The 15,974-nt window shown below is 39.7% G+C and overlaps 1 protein-coding gene across 10 annotated transcripts in view; it reads right to left on the bottom strand.

The window, feature by feature from the left end:
• Positions 1-15,974, bottom strand: part of LOC100546807 (titin) — a 240,299-nt gene that overhangs the window by 12,395 nt on the left and 211,930 nt on the right. For all 10 annotated transcript variants that reach the window (XM_085228569.1, XM_085228575.1, XM_085228578.1 and 7 more), the window contains 25 exons: positions 15,402-15,698; positions 14,711-15,298; positions 14,312-14,614; positions 13,852-14,148; positions 13,115-13,402; positions 12,712-13,011; positions 12,304-12,606; positions 11,839-12,144; positions 9,972-11,738; positions 9,579-9,875; positions 8,963-9,250; positions 8,571-8,870; positions 6,413-8,479; positions 6,006-6,308; positions 5,619-5,924; positions 5,211-5,501; positions 4,747-5,046; positions 4,337-4,642; positions 3,782-4,087; positions 3,399-3,680; positions 2,146-2,739; positions 1,753-2,040; positions 1,339-1,638; positions 580-882; positions 2-304 (listed from right to left, as the gene is read on the bottom strand). In XM_085228569.1, the coding sequence (XP_085084695.1) occupies positions 2-304; positions 580-882; positions 1,339-1,638; positions 1,753-2,040; positions 2,146-2,739; positions 3,399-3,680; positions 3,782-4,087; positions 4,337-4,642; positions 4,747-5,046; positions 5,211-5,501; positions 5,619-5,924; positions 6,006-6,308; positions 6,413-8,479; positions 8,571-8,870; positions 8,963-9,250; positions 9,579-9,875; positions 9,972-11,738; positions 11,839-12,144; positions 12,304-12,606; positions 12,712-13,011; positions 13,115-13,402; positions 13,852-14,148; positions 14,312-14,614; positions 14,711-15,298; positions 15,402-15,698 (11,283 nt within the window). The remainder of the gene's footprint in view (position 1; positions 305-579; positions 883-1,338; positions 1,639-1,752; positions 2,041-2,145; positions 2,740-3,398; positions 3,681-3,781; positions 4,088-4,336; positions 4,643-4,746; positions 5,047-5,210; positions 5,502-5,618; positions 5,925-6,005; positions 6,309-6,412; positions 8,480-8,570; positions 8,871-8,962; positions 9,251-9,578; positions 9,876-9,971; positions 11,739-11,838; positions 12,145-12,303; positions 12,607-12,711; positions 13,012-13,114; positions 13,403-13,851; positions 14,149-14,311; positions 14,615-14,710; positions 15,299-15,401; positions 15,699-15,974) is intronic.

Genomic DNA, 15,974 nt, shown 5'->3' with positions numbered 1-15,974 from the left:
CCAAGCATTTCTGTTATTTTGACCGTTCCTGGCACTTCAGCAGGTTCTCCTGGCCCACCAGCATTACAGGCTAGCACGCGGAATCTGTACTCTGCACCTTGTGGTAGATGTGTCAAAGTGTATTCACGAATCTTGGTGGGAGTGGTATTGCATTTGGTCCATTCATACTGATCTACCTTCTGCATCTCAATTAAGTAGCCGGTGACTTTAGAGCCACCTTCATCTTCTGGTGGACTCCAAGCCAGAGAGACAGATGTTCTTGTAGTGTCAGTGACTCTTGGATTCTGAGGTTTCCCTGGAGGAGCTGGAAGAGAAGACCATAGTAGGGCTCCGTAAGATCTTCTTTTTGAAGATTCAAAACACATAACAAATGCTAACTTCCAGCATACGATCTGTATGTAGTCATTACAGGATTTATATAGGGAAACTTGGAATAAAAGATTTTCACTATTATTTTTCTTGGTTTCTTTCAGTCGGAATTTCATAAACATATGCAGATAAATTTTCAAACTACCAAAAAGAGTGACTTTCCATTCCATTCTGCCATAATATGCTTAATCTATGTAAGAAATTACTTACCAATTGGATCCCTGGCAACAACAGACTTGGAAGGACGACTGGGTTTCCCAGCACCTCTTGCATTGATTGCTGTGATGCGGTGTTCGTATTCTAATCCTTCAACCAATCCAGTGGAACGGTAACGAGTCATAGTGACTGGAACTTTATTTGCACGAATCCATCTATCTGCTCTAATTTCTTTGCGTTCCACAATATAACCAGTAATCCGTGAGTCACCATCATCATCTGGAGGATGCCAAGTTAATGTCATACCATCTCGAGAGACATCAAACACTTCTGGAGTGCCAGGAGGGCCAGGGATACCTGTAAAAAGAAAACACAGACTTAGTGAAGAAAGCATCAAATAATTTTACACAGAGAAATATGCAATGTACTATGAATGATAATGTAGTATCAACATCGTATCAAAATTTTTTTAAATCCAAAAATATCAAAGTACTTTACAAACTAGGCCAACGAAATAATCCTGCTTTTGTAATGGGGTGTAAAGCAAATTTTCAGTAATAGTAGATAGATAGCTAACAGTAGATCTGAGCACAAAAAGTCCATGTTTACTGTCCACATTCTTTGTGGTGCATTTACAATACCTAAATAAGCTTATGGATAGTGTTTTTCCCCAGTAACATACAAAGGCTACAGTGTACCACAATGTATCCCATTACTTGGCAAAAGAAGTAACAACATTTAGGAAAATCTTATCTATGTGCGGCTACATAAGCCACGTAAATATGCATATTTTGTTCTTAAAGATAGACTTACGAATTCTGCTCTTGCATTCTATAATCTCAGACTGCAGGTAAGATCCAATTCCAAAGCGGTTTGTAGCAGCCACACGGAACACGTATTCTGCACCTTCAACAAGCCTGGTGAACTTGTATGTTGTTCTGGTTACTGACTCTGAAACTGGCAGCCATCCAGGACGGTGGGCGTCACGCTGCTCTACCACATAGCCACTAAGTGTAGCTCCACCATCCAGCTCAGGTGGCTCCCAGGAGATGATTACATAATTTGAATCAATTTCATCAATTCGGATAGGTCCAACAGGTGGCCCAGGTTTGTCTAGGAAAAATAAAATTAAAAGTAAAAAAATAATGTTGAGAGAAGGAATCATATTGGTGGGAGTAAAGTTCAGACAAATAAAGATCTTGGATGATTACTTTCAGAAGTTCTTACCAAGGATTATAACTTTTATTGTATCAGAAACTGTTCCAGTTGTGTTCTTGAGTTCAAGCGTATACTCTCCAGTGTCATGAATGGTGGTCTCACGAACTGTCAGTTTAGCCATTTTGGCAACAGTCTCCATTTTGATGCGTTCTGATTCTTTTAGTTTAGAACCAGCCACGAACCAAGATGCAGCTGGAGGTGGCCGTCCTCCAATTGGAATAGCTAACTCAATGGGCTTGCCAGCAGGTACATGAATTGTCTTCTGAGGTATTCCGGCAAGGTCAATTGTCGGCAGAACTAAGAAAAAAAAGAAGTACATTGATTTTCTCAGTATATGTTTTATAAATATTCCATTCACTTGGTGTCAGTTTCACACTGTTATTTTTAGCAGTAGATACTTACCTTTTTGGTCCTGTACTGTTACTGCTGTGACAATCTCTCGTGCTTCTGAAACACCCTTCTGATTCTGTGCTCTGACCCTGAACAAGTACTGTTCGCCTTCATTGAGAGAGATAATTGTATGTTCATAGACGGTAGGCTTTACTGTCACTACCTTCAACCATCTTTCTGTTCCAGCTTTGCTGGCCTCAATAACATAGCCAGTCAATCTGCTGCCACCATCATGTGCTGGTTTCTCCCAAGCAAGAGTAACAGTTGATTTGGTGGTGTCGATCACTTCCAGTTTTTGTGGTGGTATAGGTACATCAGATACTAATACTGCATCAGATGTTTCACAAGCTTCACCAATACCATAAATATTCTCTGGCAGTACTCTGAAATAATACAAAGCTCCTTCCAGAAGTCCAGTAACTCTATAAAACGTCTTGCTGCATTTGGTAGTGACAGTCTTGTAAGCTCTCATGGAAGCTTCACGTTTCTCAATTATATAATTGCTGACAGGGGCTCCACCATCAATAGTTGGAATGTCCCAAGTAAGTGTTGCAGAATCTCTTGATACTTCCTTAATTCTCACAGCAGCTGGTGGACCAGGTGTATCTAAACCAAAAAGAAAATTTTATTTTTTTTCTTTGAGATCCTTTCCTCAGATTGAGTTCTGAATTAAAACAGAACAACAACAACAAAAATAATAACAACAACAGTACGATTTCATTTATAACTGGAATTGTTTAACTGTATAACTGGAATTTGTTTAGGAGAAGAGGAGGCTCATGGGAGACCTTATTGCTCTTTACAACTATGTGAAAGGAGGTAGATCTTGGACTCTTGTTCCGGATAACAGCGATAGAATAAGAGGCAGTGGCTTTAAGTTGAGCCAGGGGAGGTTCAGGTTGGATATTAGAAAAAAATTCTCCTCAGAAGCAGCAGTAATGCATTGGAATAGGCTGCTCAGGGAGTGGTGGAATCACTGTCCCAGGAGATTTTCAAGAAGATAGCAGATGCGGCCCTTAGGGATATGGTTTAGCAGGCATGGTGGTGGGACTAGATGATTTCAGTGGTCTTTTCCCACCTTAATGATTCTATGACTGTAGCACAGCTTTAGAACTTCACATTTTCCTCTATTTCTTTGACTTCTCAAACAATTTCATGCTGTTTAAAACTACAAACTTCTTTTGGAAATGACTGAATTTCCTACTCCTCAGTAACATGCACCGTGAGTAGTATAATAACCATGTATAACTGGTAGTAGTACTTACCATACACTTTCACAGAAATCGTTGCTGATTTTTTTCCTGATTGATTTTCAGCTTCAATTACATACTTTCCAGCATCGTACCGATTAACTTTATCCACAATAAGTAGAGTGTAGCTGTCTGTAGTATCAATAATACCTCGACTTACAAGGTCAATACCCTCCTTGCTCCATGTAATTACAGGAGCAGGTCTGCCCGACACAGAGACCATCAGACGCAGGGAACCACCAGCTCTCACTGTTACTGTCTTCCTCAGGTCATCAGCAAGCTCAAGCTCAGGTTTTTCTGATGAAGGGTGCAAGAAACATGAAATGAATTACTCTTTTAGTAGTTTTAAAAGAAAATAGAATTATTCTTTAAAATACACACTGAATTTTTCAAATTACCTATTCTTTCCACAGGTTCTATTTCTGCTGATGATTCACTAAATTCACTCATACCATTCACATTTGTAGCAGCAACTCTAAATCGGTATTTCTGGCTTGTTTTAAGACCAGTTATGGTGAACTCAGCATTCCTCAGAGTAGGAGTCGTATGTGGTCGGTACCACTGTTCAGTACCTTCTTCCTTCATTTCAAGAACGTAGCCTAAGATGTCAGCACCACCATCATATGTGGGCTTTGACCATGCTAAACTTATGCTGTGCATAGTAGTGTCCACAACTCTTGGAGCTGAAGGTGCTGCAGGAGTATCTTTGAAAAACAAGAAAATGTATTTCATGTTTGTTAAGGGAACATTTTACAGTTAAAAATAATTTATCAACAGTAAAAGCTGGGAAATGCATTTAAAATGAACTACAACTGCTTCTAAATTTTTTCAAATACTGTCTAGTTCAGTGAGTTCCTACGTCTTTCTGAGTATCCTAGTTGAAGCGTGAATTTGGTTTTATGCTCCATTATTATAAGTAAATGTTAAAATATATTTTAAATGTGGCAACTTACATGATGGTTCCTTGCATAACATATATTGTGAAGCTTCGCTAGGCTCGCTGTTTCCAGCAGCATTCACAGCAGTGACACGGAACTGGTACTGACCACCTTCCATAAGACCAGTAACTTTCAGTCTGGTATCATAAATAGTGTAATCTCTGTTCACTCGTGTCCAGCGCAGACTTTTTCTTTCACGTTTGTCTACAAGATAATCCTTAATCTCACTGCCACCATCTGATTCTGGTTTTGTCCACTGAATGATGATGTGTTCCTTGCCAACACTCACTTCTTCAGGAGTACCAGGCTGTGTTGGGATAGCTGTTGGTTTTAAAAATGAAGGGAAAAAAATTGTTTTACAAATTCTTTACCTATGACAGACATTCCACACATTCTGACACAGATTGGAAGGTAGTAACACTCACTGAAAGCATTCCTGGCAATGACAGGTTCTGTTTCAAGTGGAACACCTGGCCCATATTTGTTGACACCTCTGACACGGAAGATGTACTCGTTATTTTTAATAAGTTTTGTTACCACACATGACAATGTCTGGCATTCGGCCTCAACAATAACCCAGTGAAGTCTGCTGGTTTCGCGCCTTTCTACAATGTAGTGAGTGATTTGTGCACCTCCATCCTCCTCAGGAATATTCCATGCCAGAGTGCACTTCTCTTCAGTTATTCTGCTTACTGTTATTTTTCCTGCGCATGGACCTGGTGAATCTAGGTAGAGGTAGAAATAAGCATTATTATTAGCAAGTAAGGAAAAATTTCTCTCTCTTATTTTTACAGCAACACTTGTGGTTTTTGTTTTGGTTTGGTTTTTTTTTTTTTTTTTTTTTTTTTTAATATATATTCAGCACAAAAATTAATCACGGAAAACGTACCAAGCACTTTGACAAGAACAGAAATTTGCTTTGTCCCACTGGCATTTTTCACTGTTAGAGTATATTTTCCACTATCACTTCTGTCGCAGAACTTGATAATTGCAATGGCTCGTTTGCTGGTGTATTGCAGAGATATCTTTTCACATAGATCCAATTCCTTATCTCCTTTGGACCAGAAGACTTTTGGTTCTGGTTTCCCACCAATGGCCGCATCAAGAACAAGATCAGATCCAGCCCTAATAGTTACAACTTCTCCCTGCAATCTGGCATCGAGTTCAGCCTTTGGTGGTGCTGTCAGAGGGAAAAAAAAAAAAAAAAAAAAAAAAAAAAGATTAAATTACAAATTACAAGATGGTATTAAAAAGGGAACTCCATGTATTTTAGTTGATCCAAATGAATATTTCTTACAGTATTCATCTTTGCAAATGACAGCACCGGTTGATTCAGATCCTTTGCTAATCACACCAGCTGCATTCTTTGCTAGTACACGGAATTCATATGCTTCATCTTCACCGAGAGCTGTCACTGTAAAGAAGTTTTCTGAGACTATGGTATAATTGCATTTCAGCCAGCGTCCATCGCCAGATTCATTATATGGTTTCCGCTCAATAATATATCCAATAACTTTACTTCCACCATCGTAAAGTGGTGGTGACCAGCTCAGGGACACTGTAGATCTGGTGACATCTGTTACTTCTGGCCTTCCTGGTGGATCTGGAAGAATAAAACAGAAAATGAGAAATGCAGTTCTATTATAACTTAATTCACAAAACAACTATTGAAAGTAATACTTACCAACTGGATTTTGAGCCACTACAGGTCTGGAAGCTTCACTAGCTTTGCTAACACCTGCAGCATTTAGAGCATAGGTTCTGAATTGATATTCTAGGCCTTCCACCAGCCCAGTGATTTTGAAGTTGCATTCACAGCACGGCACTTTATTTTCCTTCACCCAAAGGATGGTGTTGCGCTCTTTCTTTTCAACCCAGTATCCAATGACTTTGCTGCCACCATCATGATAGGGTTCCTCCCAGCGAATTGCCATGGCATTTGCAGACACGGAATAGACTTCTGGCCTTGTAGGTGGGCTTGGTGGGACTAAACACAAATGGGAGGTTGGGAAAATATTAGTTATTAAAAATACTTACAGCAGTCAGAGGAGAATAGCAGCTCAAAAATAAAAGTAAAAATGTTTCACTTACCAAATGGATGTTCAGCTACTATAGTTTTTGATTCAAGGGGTTTGCTGACTCCAAATCTGTTTTCTGAGCTTACTCGAAAACTGTACTCCTGGTATTTTGTGAGACGGGTGACTTTGATCTGTGTACGTTTTACACTCGAATTTACCAGCTGCCATGCTGTTGTGCCAGATTCACGCTTCTCTACAATGTAGTTTGTAATATCACTGCCACCATCATCTTCAGGTTCTTTCCAGGTCAATATACAGGATTCAGCAGAGACAGATGATATTTCAATTGGGCCAGTGACCGGACCTGGCCGTCCTATGACTACCACTGTGACAGTAAATGTTTTCACACCAGCAGTGTTTTCAAGCGTGAGGTAGTATTTCCCAGAGTCTCCTCTCATACTGTCCTTTACAGTCAGCGTGGTTCTGTCTTTTGTTGTCTTGATGGCAACTCTCTCAGTTTCCTTCAGCCTCATCTCCTCAAGTTTCCATGTCACTTTTGGAGCTGGGCGGCCACTAATTGGTATATCAATAGTAAAAGTGCTTCCAGCCTTGCATGTTATGAGCTGTCTGCTTATTTCACTTAGATCTGCTGTTGGTTCAATCTGTGGCTCTTTAATAATAACAGAAGAGAAAGCTTCTCTTGGCTCACTGTAGCCAGCATCATTCTTTGCCTTGACCCGGAACTCATATTCAGTGTTTTCCACTAGGCCTTCAACAGTGAAAGTAAGTTGCTTGGTTTGACCAGCCGGAATCCATTTGTCAGAGCCTTTCTGTTTCATTTCAAGAAGGTATCCAGTAACACGACTACCACCATCATGGTCAGGTTTAAGCCAAGCTAAAACTACAGAAGATTTGGTAGTATCAACAATATCTAATCTCTTAGGTGGTGCAGGTTCTTCAGTGGCTACAATTGGTTCTGTCAACTCACAAGGTTCGCCTACACCATATTCATTTTCTGCTGACACTCGGTAATAATATGGGACACCTTCTGCCAGATCAGTGACCTTAAAGATTTGTCGAGTGCATTTTGAACTCACCACTTGCCAGCTACGACGGCTTGCTTCCCGTTTTTCCACAACATAGTGATGAATACGTGAACCTCCATCCAGCACAGGAGCATCCCACATTAAAGTAATAGATCCTCGGGTCACATCCTTAAATGTAATAGGACCAGGTGGACCAGGAGTGTCCAACACCTTGACAGTAAATGTAATTGACTTACTTCCACTGTTGTTTTCCACAGTAAAGACATATTTGCCAGCATCGTTTCTATTGCATTCCTCCACAGTCAATGTGCTAAACGAGTCAGTGGTTTGTATGTCAGCACGCAAGCTCAGATTTGCATCTGCTTTGGACCAAACAGCAGTAGGAACAGGTCTTCCAGAGAAGGCAATAAATAGGCGAATAGTTGCACCTGCTCTTACAATGTGAGTCTGCTTGAAGTTTGCATCAATGTCAATTTCAGGTGCAGAAAGCCTGTCTACAGTTTGGACTGATGCAGGAACTTCACAGCTTTCTCCTTTGCCAGCACCATTGACTGCACTAACTCTGAATTTATAGTGTTCTCCTGCCTCCAGATCAACCACGGTATATTTAGTAGCAAGAACAGTCTCTGCATTGACTTTCTGCCATGTTTCTAGATCAGCTTTGCACATCTCAATAATGTATCCGATTATTTCCATACCGCCATCAAAAACTGGTTTGGTCCACTCTAAGCTTACACTAGTCTTTGATGTATCTGTCACCCTTACGACATTAGGTGCACTAGGTGGGCTAACTGGTTCTCTGCATTTAATTAGCTTTGAAACATCACTTGGAGGCCCAATTCCTGCAGCATTTTCAGCCATGACATGGAATTCGTATTCATTGCCTTCAATAAGGCCAGTTACTCTGTATCTGTTCTCAGCAATGGGCCTCTTACTGGTCACTTTAACCCAGCGCATGCTCTTCTTTTCTCTCCTTTCTAGAATATATTCATTTATCTCACTTCCACCATCTGATTTTGGTCTTGCCCATGTCAGAGTGATACTGTCTCCTGTTACGTTGGTGGGCTCTGGTGTTCCTGGGGCATCAGGAAGAGCTAAAAAAAAAAAAAAGGAAAAAAAAAACATAATTAGAAATAGAAGATTGTAACTCTACAGTTATTTCCACAGAATGAGATGGAAACTTACTGTAAGGGATTTGTGCTACAACTGGATCAGACTCCAATGGTCTGCCAGCTCCAAATTTGTTTACTGCAGAGACACGGAACTGGTACTCATTGCCTTTAATTAATTTAAGTGCAGTGTAGCTGCAAGCTTCACACTTGTCATCAACTAATGCCCATGCAATCCTGCTGGTTTCACGCTTTTCAATGATGTAGTGGGAAATACAAGCACAACCATCATTAGCAGGAGGCTCCCACCATAATGTCACTTTTTCTCCAGTGATGTTTGTGAATCGTATTGGTCCACCAACTTTTCCTGGTGTGTCTGCAAAATAAAAGGTTTGGAATTATAATTTATTGGCACTTAGAGTAAAATATTGGTATAAAAAATTGTACTGAAAGCATTTGATGCGATACCTTGTATTCTGAATGTAATATCTTCTCGTTTAGTGCCTGATGCATTTTTGGCTTCTACTGTGTACACTCCACGATGATCCCGGGTAGCATCTCTAATGAAGATTGTGCTATATCCAATATCTGTAGTTATTTCTATACTCATTGTTTTTTCAATCTCCTTGCCATCCTTAAACCACGTCACCTTAGGTACTGGACGTCCTTTGATTAAAGCTTTAAGTCTAATGCTCTCTCCAGCTTTAACAGTTAGGCCTTCAAAGTGCTCAGGGCCAAATTCAATTGTTGGAGCAACTGAAAAAGGAAAATATAGTCTTCTTAACTCAGTAATTATAAAAGATGGTTATATACAGATTTATGAACTGTAAGCTTATTTTTCTTGTTAGCACACTCTGCAACATACTATAACAGATGAAAAAGACTATTGTATGTTGTTACTCTAATGTAGCAATGACTGCACGTCTATCAGGTTTGGGTCTTCCATTTAGCTCCTCCTATGCTGCAGCGTGATTCTGAGTCGAGTGGAAGGGCAGTCATACATTTCTCCCCCCTGTGACCTCCTATCTTCCACAAGGTCTACTTGGCTCCAGTACCCAAACACAGTTATGTTAAGAAATCTTACCGTTTTCATCTCTGGTCATGATATAGCCTGAGGACTGTGAAGGTGGACTGATGGTACCAACAGCATTTCTTGCAAGCACTCTGAATTCGTATCGATCACCTGGACTGAGTCCTGTAACTGTATATTGGCATTCACTGACATCAGTAAAGTTACATCTCAGCCACCGGTCTTCACTTCCTTGCCGCTTCTCAATACTGTAGGCCACAATCTTACTGCCTCCATCACGCAGTGGGGGGGTCCATTTAAGAGTGACTGTTTCTCTGGTGACATCAATATAATCAGGAGTACCAGGTGGATCTGAAAGGGAGGAAAAATAATGAAGAATTATTTTTATTACTGTTCATTATAATCTAGAACACTAGAATTTTTGAGGGTGACTGGTCATTCACTCACCTACTGGAGAAACTGCCAAAGTAAACTTGCTTGGCTCGCTGGCTCGGCTTAGACCGGCAGCGTTTTCTGCATACACTTGGAACTGGTAATCCAGACCCTCAACTAGCCCAGTAATCCTGTATTCTCTGCTAGATATTAATGCAACATTAACCTTCTGCCACAAAATACTGTTTCTCTCCTTCTTTTCAACGTGGTAGCCAATGATTTCTGAACCGCCATCATAAGCAGGAGCATCCCAAGCTATGGTCATTCCATCAGCTGTTACATTGTATACAACAGGCTTGCCTGGTGCACCTGGTGTTCTGAATTGATGCTTTGCCACAACATCTACTGAGACAAGAGGTGGGCTTACTCCGTATCTGTTTTCTGCACGGACTCTAAATTGATATTCAGTGTCTTTAACGAGGTTTGGTACTTTGAAAGTTGTTCTAGCAGCACTCGAGCACACCAGCTTCCAGTTCATTTGAGAAGTTTCTCTTTTCTCAATACTGTAGCCAGTGATTTCACCTCCCCCATCATCTTCAGGAGCTTCCCATGACAAAACTACACTATCTGCTTTGACTTCATCTAGTCTTAAGGGTCCTTTTGGCTTAGATGGTGGACCAAGAGTGATGACAGTGATTGTAAATGTTTTTCTGGAGACAACATTATCAAGAATCAAAGTATATTTGCCACCATGCTCCTTTTTCACATTCTTGATACTTAAGCTTATTTTGTTTTCAGTTTTCTTGAAACGAAGCTGTTCAGTTTCTTTAAGAGGGAGGTTGTCCTTCAGCCAGCTCATTGATGGCTTAGGTTTACCTTTATAGGGCAATTCAATGTGTAGGTTATGCCCAATTCGCACAGTGACTTGACCTCCAGGAATGTCAGAAAGGTCAGCTTCTGGTGTTATTATATATTCTTTCACTGTAATGGGTCCAACAGTAACACCATCGCTCATGCCTTTTTCATTTTTTGCAAAAACTCTGAATTCCATGACAGACAGCTCTTTAAGTTTTTCAACTTCAAATTCACAGCTCTTGCTTGTGCCTGCGTACGTCCATTCCTTTTCGCCCTGCAATTTCTTTTCAATAATGTAGTCTGATATAATGCTACCACCATCATAGTCTGGTTTGCTCCAATGCAATTTAACAGAAGTTTTTGTAGAATCTTTCATGGCAAGGTCTTTTATAGGTCCTGGTATGTCCGCAGCTTTCACTGGTTCAGATGTCTCACAAGGCTCACCCAGTCCAATTTCATTTTCAGCAAGAACACGGAAGAAGAACGCAGTCTTTTCTGACAGGTTAGTTAGCTTAAAGGTAGTTTGAGAACACTTTGTTGTTACAGTTGACCAGGCCCTCTTTGTAGCATCTCTTTTTTCAACAACATAATTCGTTATTTCAGAACCACCATTAATGAGAGGTGGCTCCCATACCAGTGTAACTGTGCCACGAGAAACATGCTTAAGCTGTAGCTTCTGGCAGGCAGATGGTGTGTCAAGTACCTTCACATTCACAAATGATGATTTGGGTTCTCCAACTCCATTTTCAATTGTAAGAACATACTTTCCTGTATCATCTCGGGTAACTTGAGGAATAGAAAGTAATGTTGATGATTCTGTGTTCTGGATGATATATTTTTCATCAGTTCCAAGATTTTTTTCACCCTTTCTCCATGTGACAGTTGGAGGAGGTCTTCCTTTGAATGGAATCATTATTTCCACATCTTCACCTGCTTTAGCAATGATAGAGGTCCGGAGGGCAACATCCAGATCAATCTCTGGGGCCACTGTGGAAATAGATAGAAATGAATAATGCGTATTTGGAAAGTAAAATAAAAAAAGGTCCAAAAAATAAAACCACAGAAAAGTTACAGAAAGGTACAGTACCGAGAATATCTTTAGCTTGAACAGGCTCTGTCATTTCAATAGGCTCTCCTTGTCCAGCACAATTTATAGCAGAGACACGGAAATAATAATTAATGCTTGGCTGAAGGTGGGATACAACATATTCAGTTGTTCTCACTTCTCCCTTAGAGCTGACTACAGTCCATTCTTGCTCTTCACCTTCCCTTTTCTCGACCACATAGCTGGTAATCGGGCTTCCTCCATCATAAGTAGGTTTAATCCAGCCAAGGGTGACAGATGTCTTAGTTGTATCCACAACCTTCAATTTTGTTGGTGAGCCTGGCTTATCTGTAAGTGACAGTTTAAGAAAAGAAAGTCAGAAGCCATATACAAAAGTGATCGTAAAAAGGAATAAAAAACCCTGCAGTTACACTGCTGTAAGCCATCTTAATTGCTTGTTGCCGATTGATCTCTAATCAATTAGACATATTGCACGTTGTCTCTTACCAACAGGATCTACAGCTTTGTAGAAGTCAGATGCTTCACAGAATGGACCTTGTCCAGCCGCATTGACAGCACAAACTCGGAAATGATATTCACTGTTTTCAGTCAGACCCGTTACTTTCTGTCTGGTGTCACGAATGGTTTCCTTAGTAACCTTGAACCAGCTAAGACTCTTCTTGTCACGCTTCTCAAGAAAATATCCTGATATTTCGCTACCTCCATCAACAGTGGGCCTACTCCAGACAACAGTCATAGAATTCTTGGTTATCATTGTGACTTCTGGTACACCAGGTGGTCCAGGTGCAACTAAATTAAAAAAAATATATATACATATATGTCAGTAGGTGAACACTATGTGGAAATAACACATAGGATGATTCAGTTCCATTATTGATTTTACATGGTTCTTACCAAATGAGTTTTTGGCTATAACTGGTTCAGACTCCAAGGAATCACCAACTCCAAACTTGTTCACACCACGGACACGGAACACATATTCATTTCCTTTGACAAGTTTTGTTGTAGTTATAATACACCCCTCCTGTTTCTCAGAAACTAAAGACCATACAACACGACTTGTTTCCCGCTTTTCAACAACATAATGTGTTACAGGTGCACCACCATCATCTGCTGGAGGGTCCCACATTATTGTGATCTTTTCAGCAGTGACTGTCTTAAACTGTATTGGTCCAGTTGGGGGTCCAGGTTTGTCTGTATAAAATGCCAAAAACAAAGTGTTAAGAATTTTTTAGTAGATTATTGTTTAATAATTGTTAAAAATTAAAAATTAATTGAGTAATTTCTCAAGACATACCAAGTATCTGTACTCTAACATGGGCTGATGCTGATCCCATGGCATTCTTCAATTTTAGTTCATAGGTGCCACTGTTAAGTCGGGTTGCATCCTTGATGAGGATAGAAGCAAATTCTGTTGTGTTCTCAATAGACAGTAGTGAACTGGTTTGCAGCTCACTGCCATTTTTGAACCATTCAATTGTTGGTGTAGGCTTTCCTGAGATGCCTAGTTTTAGCTTAATAGAAGTTCCTGCTTTGTATTTCACTACTTCTGTATATTCTGGTGGCACATCGATTTCAGGTGCACCTTAAGAAAAAATAAGAATAAAAAACAAAACAGTTTAGACTTGTCTTTAATAAAAATAAAAATAAGGAATACTTTTTCTAAGCTAACAGTTACAAGCATTTTATAGATATTGATTAAAGCTAGCATGAGTAACTTAAATCAGCTGGAATGAGTTAGAACTAACACTAAAAAAAAAAAAAAAAAAAAAAAAGGCAATGATGTGTTATAATATCACTTTGGCCATGGGGCATGGGCTTACTTCTGTTGCTGAAAGAATAAACATGCCACAACTTAAAAAATGCAGATACAGCAAAAGATGTTAATTACAATCATGCTCAAAAAGTTCACCATCATTCAAGTTTATTAAATCAAGATAAGTTAGCTTTCTGTATTAAAAAGGCTATAGTTCTACAAAACAGCACTGCCTTTAAGAAGCGCATAAAACTGTTATATCATTGCAAAACACTTACCATATGTATCAACACAGGTAATAGGACCCACAACGTCTGATGGATTACTAATGGAACCGATGGCATTCTTGGCAAAGACTCGGAATTCATACCGGGAATTCTGTGTCAGACCAGATACTGTGAACTGAGTCTCAATAACATTGGTGAAACTAGCTTTTGACCATCTGCCATCTGGTAGATCACGTTTTTCTACAATGTAACCAGTGATCTTGCTACCACCATCAAATGCTGGCTTCTGCCATGACAAAGTAATAGCAGTCTTGGAAATATCTGAGACACGAACATTTCTTGGTGGTTCTGTGATAGAAAACATGAAAGTATTGCAAATGAATAACAATCTTTATAATAATATTAACAAATGTTTTGGGTATTAGCTTACTCCACAAGACAGAATATCACAGGGGAAAAGAAAAAGCACTACTGGTTGGGTGGGTTTCTTTATTTTCTACGGAATACATACCACAAGCATCAATTGCAAGGACCGGATCAGAAGGATGACTTGCTTTTCCAATGCCAGCTGCATTTTCAGCATAAACTCTAAATTCATAGATAAGTCCGGCACTGATGGTGGTGACTTTAAAGTGAGTTGTGCGAATGAGGATCTTGTTAGCCTTCTGCCATAATATACTATTCCTATCCTTCATTTCCAAGTGGTATCCAACGACAGCGCTGCCACCATTAGTGACTGGTTCGTGCCATCCAACTGTAATACTCTCTCGGGTGACACTAGTGACCCACGGTGTGGAAGGAGGACCAGGGGTAGCTGATGATATCAAAACAAGTGATTGTTAACAAAATGAGCCCTTCAACATCTGAACATTAAAATTTTGATCTGTAGTGTGAGAAGAGCATTACTTACTGTAGGGAAGTTTGACAACTACACATTGTGAGTCAACATGATCGCTGATGCCAAAGCGGTTCTCAGCTTTGATGCGGAATTGGTATTCTTCTCCAGTTGTGAGTTTCATGACTTTAATAACAGTTCTAGCAACAGTTGCAGATACCTCAGACCAGGCAGCTGTACTTGTTTCTCTTTTCAGTACAATATAGTTGGTAACTTGACTTCCGCCATCATAAGCTGGTGGCTGCCATCTGAGTGTTACACTCTCCTCAGTGATATCACTAAGGACAACAGGACCAACGGGAGGACCTGGTCTATCCAGCACAACAATATTAATGAATGACTTTGTGGTGCCACTTGAATTGGCAGCAGTAATATCGTATCTGCCAGCATCAGCAGCCACACTTTCTTTAAGGTTAACAATGAAACTTTCTGCTGTCATTTCTGTGTGAAACCTCAAGGTGGGTTTGATTGGAGCGCCATCTCTAGACAATGTCACCTTTGGCAATGGTTTTCCAGAAACTGGAATTTCAACTTTCAGGTTTGAACCTGCTCGAATATACACAGTATTGTGAGGGAAGCCCTTCATGTCGATCTCAGGAGATTCTGAAATCAAAAACATTTTCAAATAATTAAAAAATGCTATCTATTCTAAAATAGGAATTCAATTTCATGCATATTAACTTTTGTCTCATGACAGCCAGCTTACCTAATTGTTCTTTAACTGTAACAGGAAGAAGTAGTTCCTTAGGATCACTTAACCCTGCTTGGTTTTCTGCAGACACTCTGAAGAAATAGTCAACATTCTCCTTAAGACCATGGACAACATGATGAGTTGTCTTTACAACTGCACACTTAACCCATTTCTGCTGTCCTTTCTCAAGAGCCTCAATGAGGTAGCTCACAATTCTGCTTCCACCATCATGTTCCGGTTTTAGCCATGACAGAGAAACACTGTCCTTTGTGACGTTCGTCACTCCAAGTTTTTCTGGTGGGCTGGGTTTTTCTGAGAAAAAAAGTTCAACAGGTTAAGCAACAAGAAATTATTCCTTTTTATGTTAGTGATTACACTGGATTGAAGGTTGTTTTTTTAAATGAATTTGTACATTAGAACATTTTAAGTAAAACGCAAACAAAATTTAAAATTCATGCTGTTGTTTAGCATTTTCTTTTGTAAAATCACAAACATATCTACCACATATTTAATTTTCTTATTATAAACAGATTAAATATCTTTTATATTACTTTGAAATAAACATTTCAGAGCATTCATTGTTATATG

The sequence above is a fragment of the Meleagris gallopavo genome, chromosome 7 (assembly GCF_905368555.1).
Source record: "Meleagris gallopavo chromosome 7, MGAL_WU_HG_1.1, whole genome shotgun sequence".
Classification (NCBI taxonomy): Eukaryota; Metazoa; Chordata; class Aves; order Galliformes; family Phasianidae; genus Meleagris; species Meleagris gallopavo.
The sequence above is the reverse complement of the archived record's forward strand: the minus strand, read 5'-3'. Positions and strand labels throughout refer to the sequence as shown.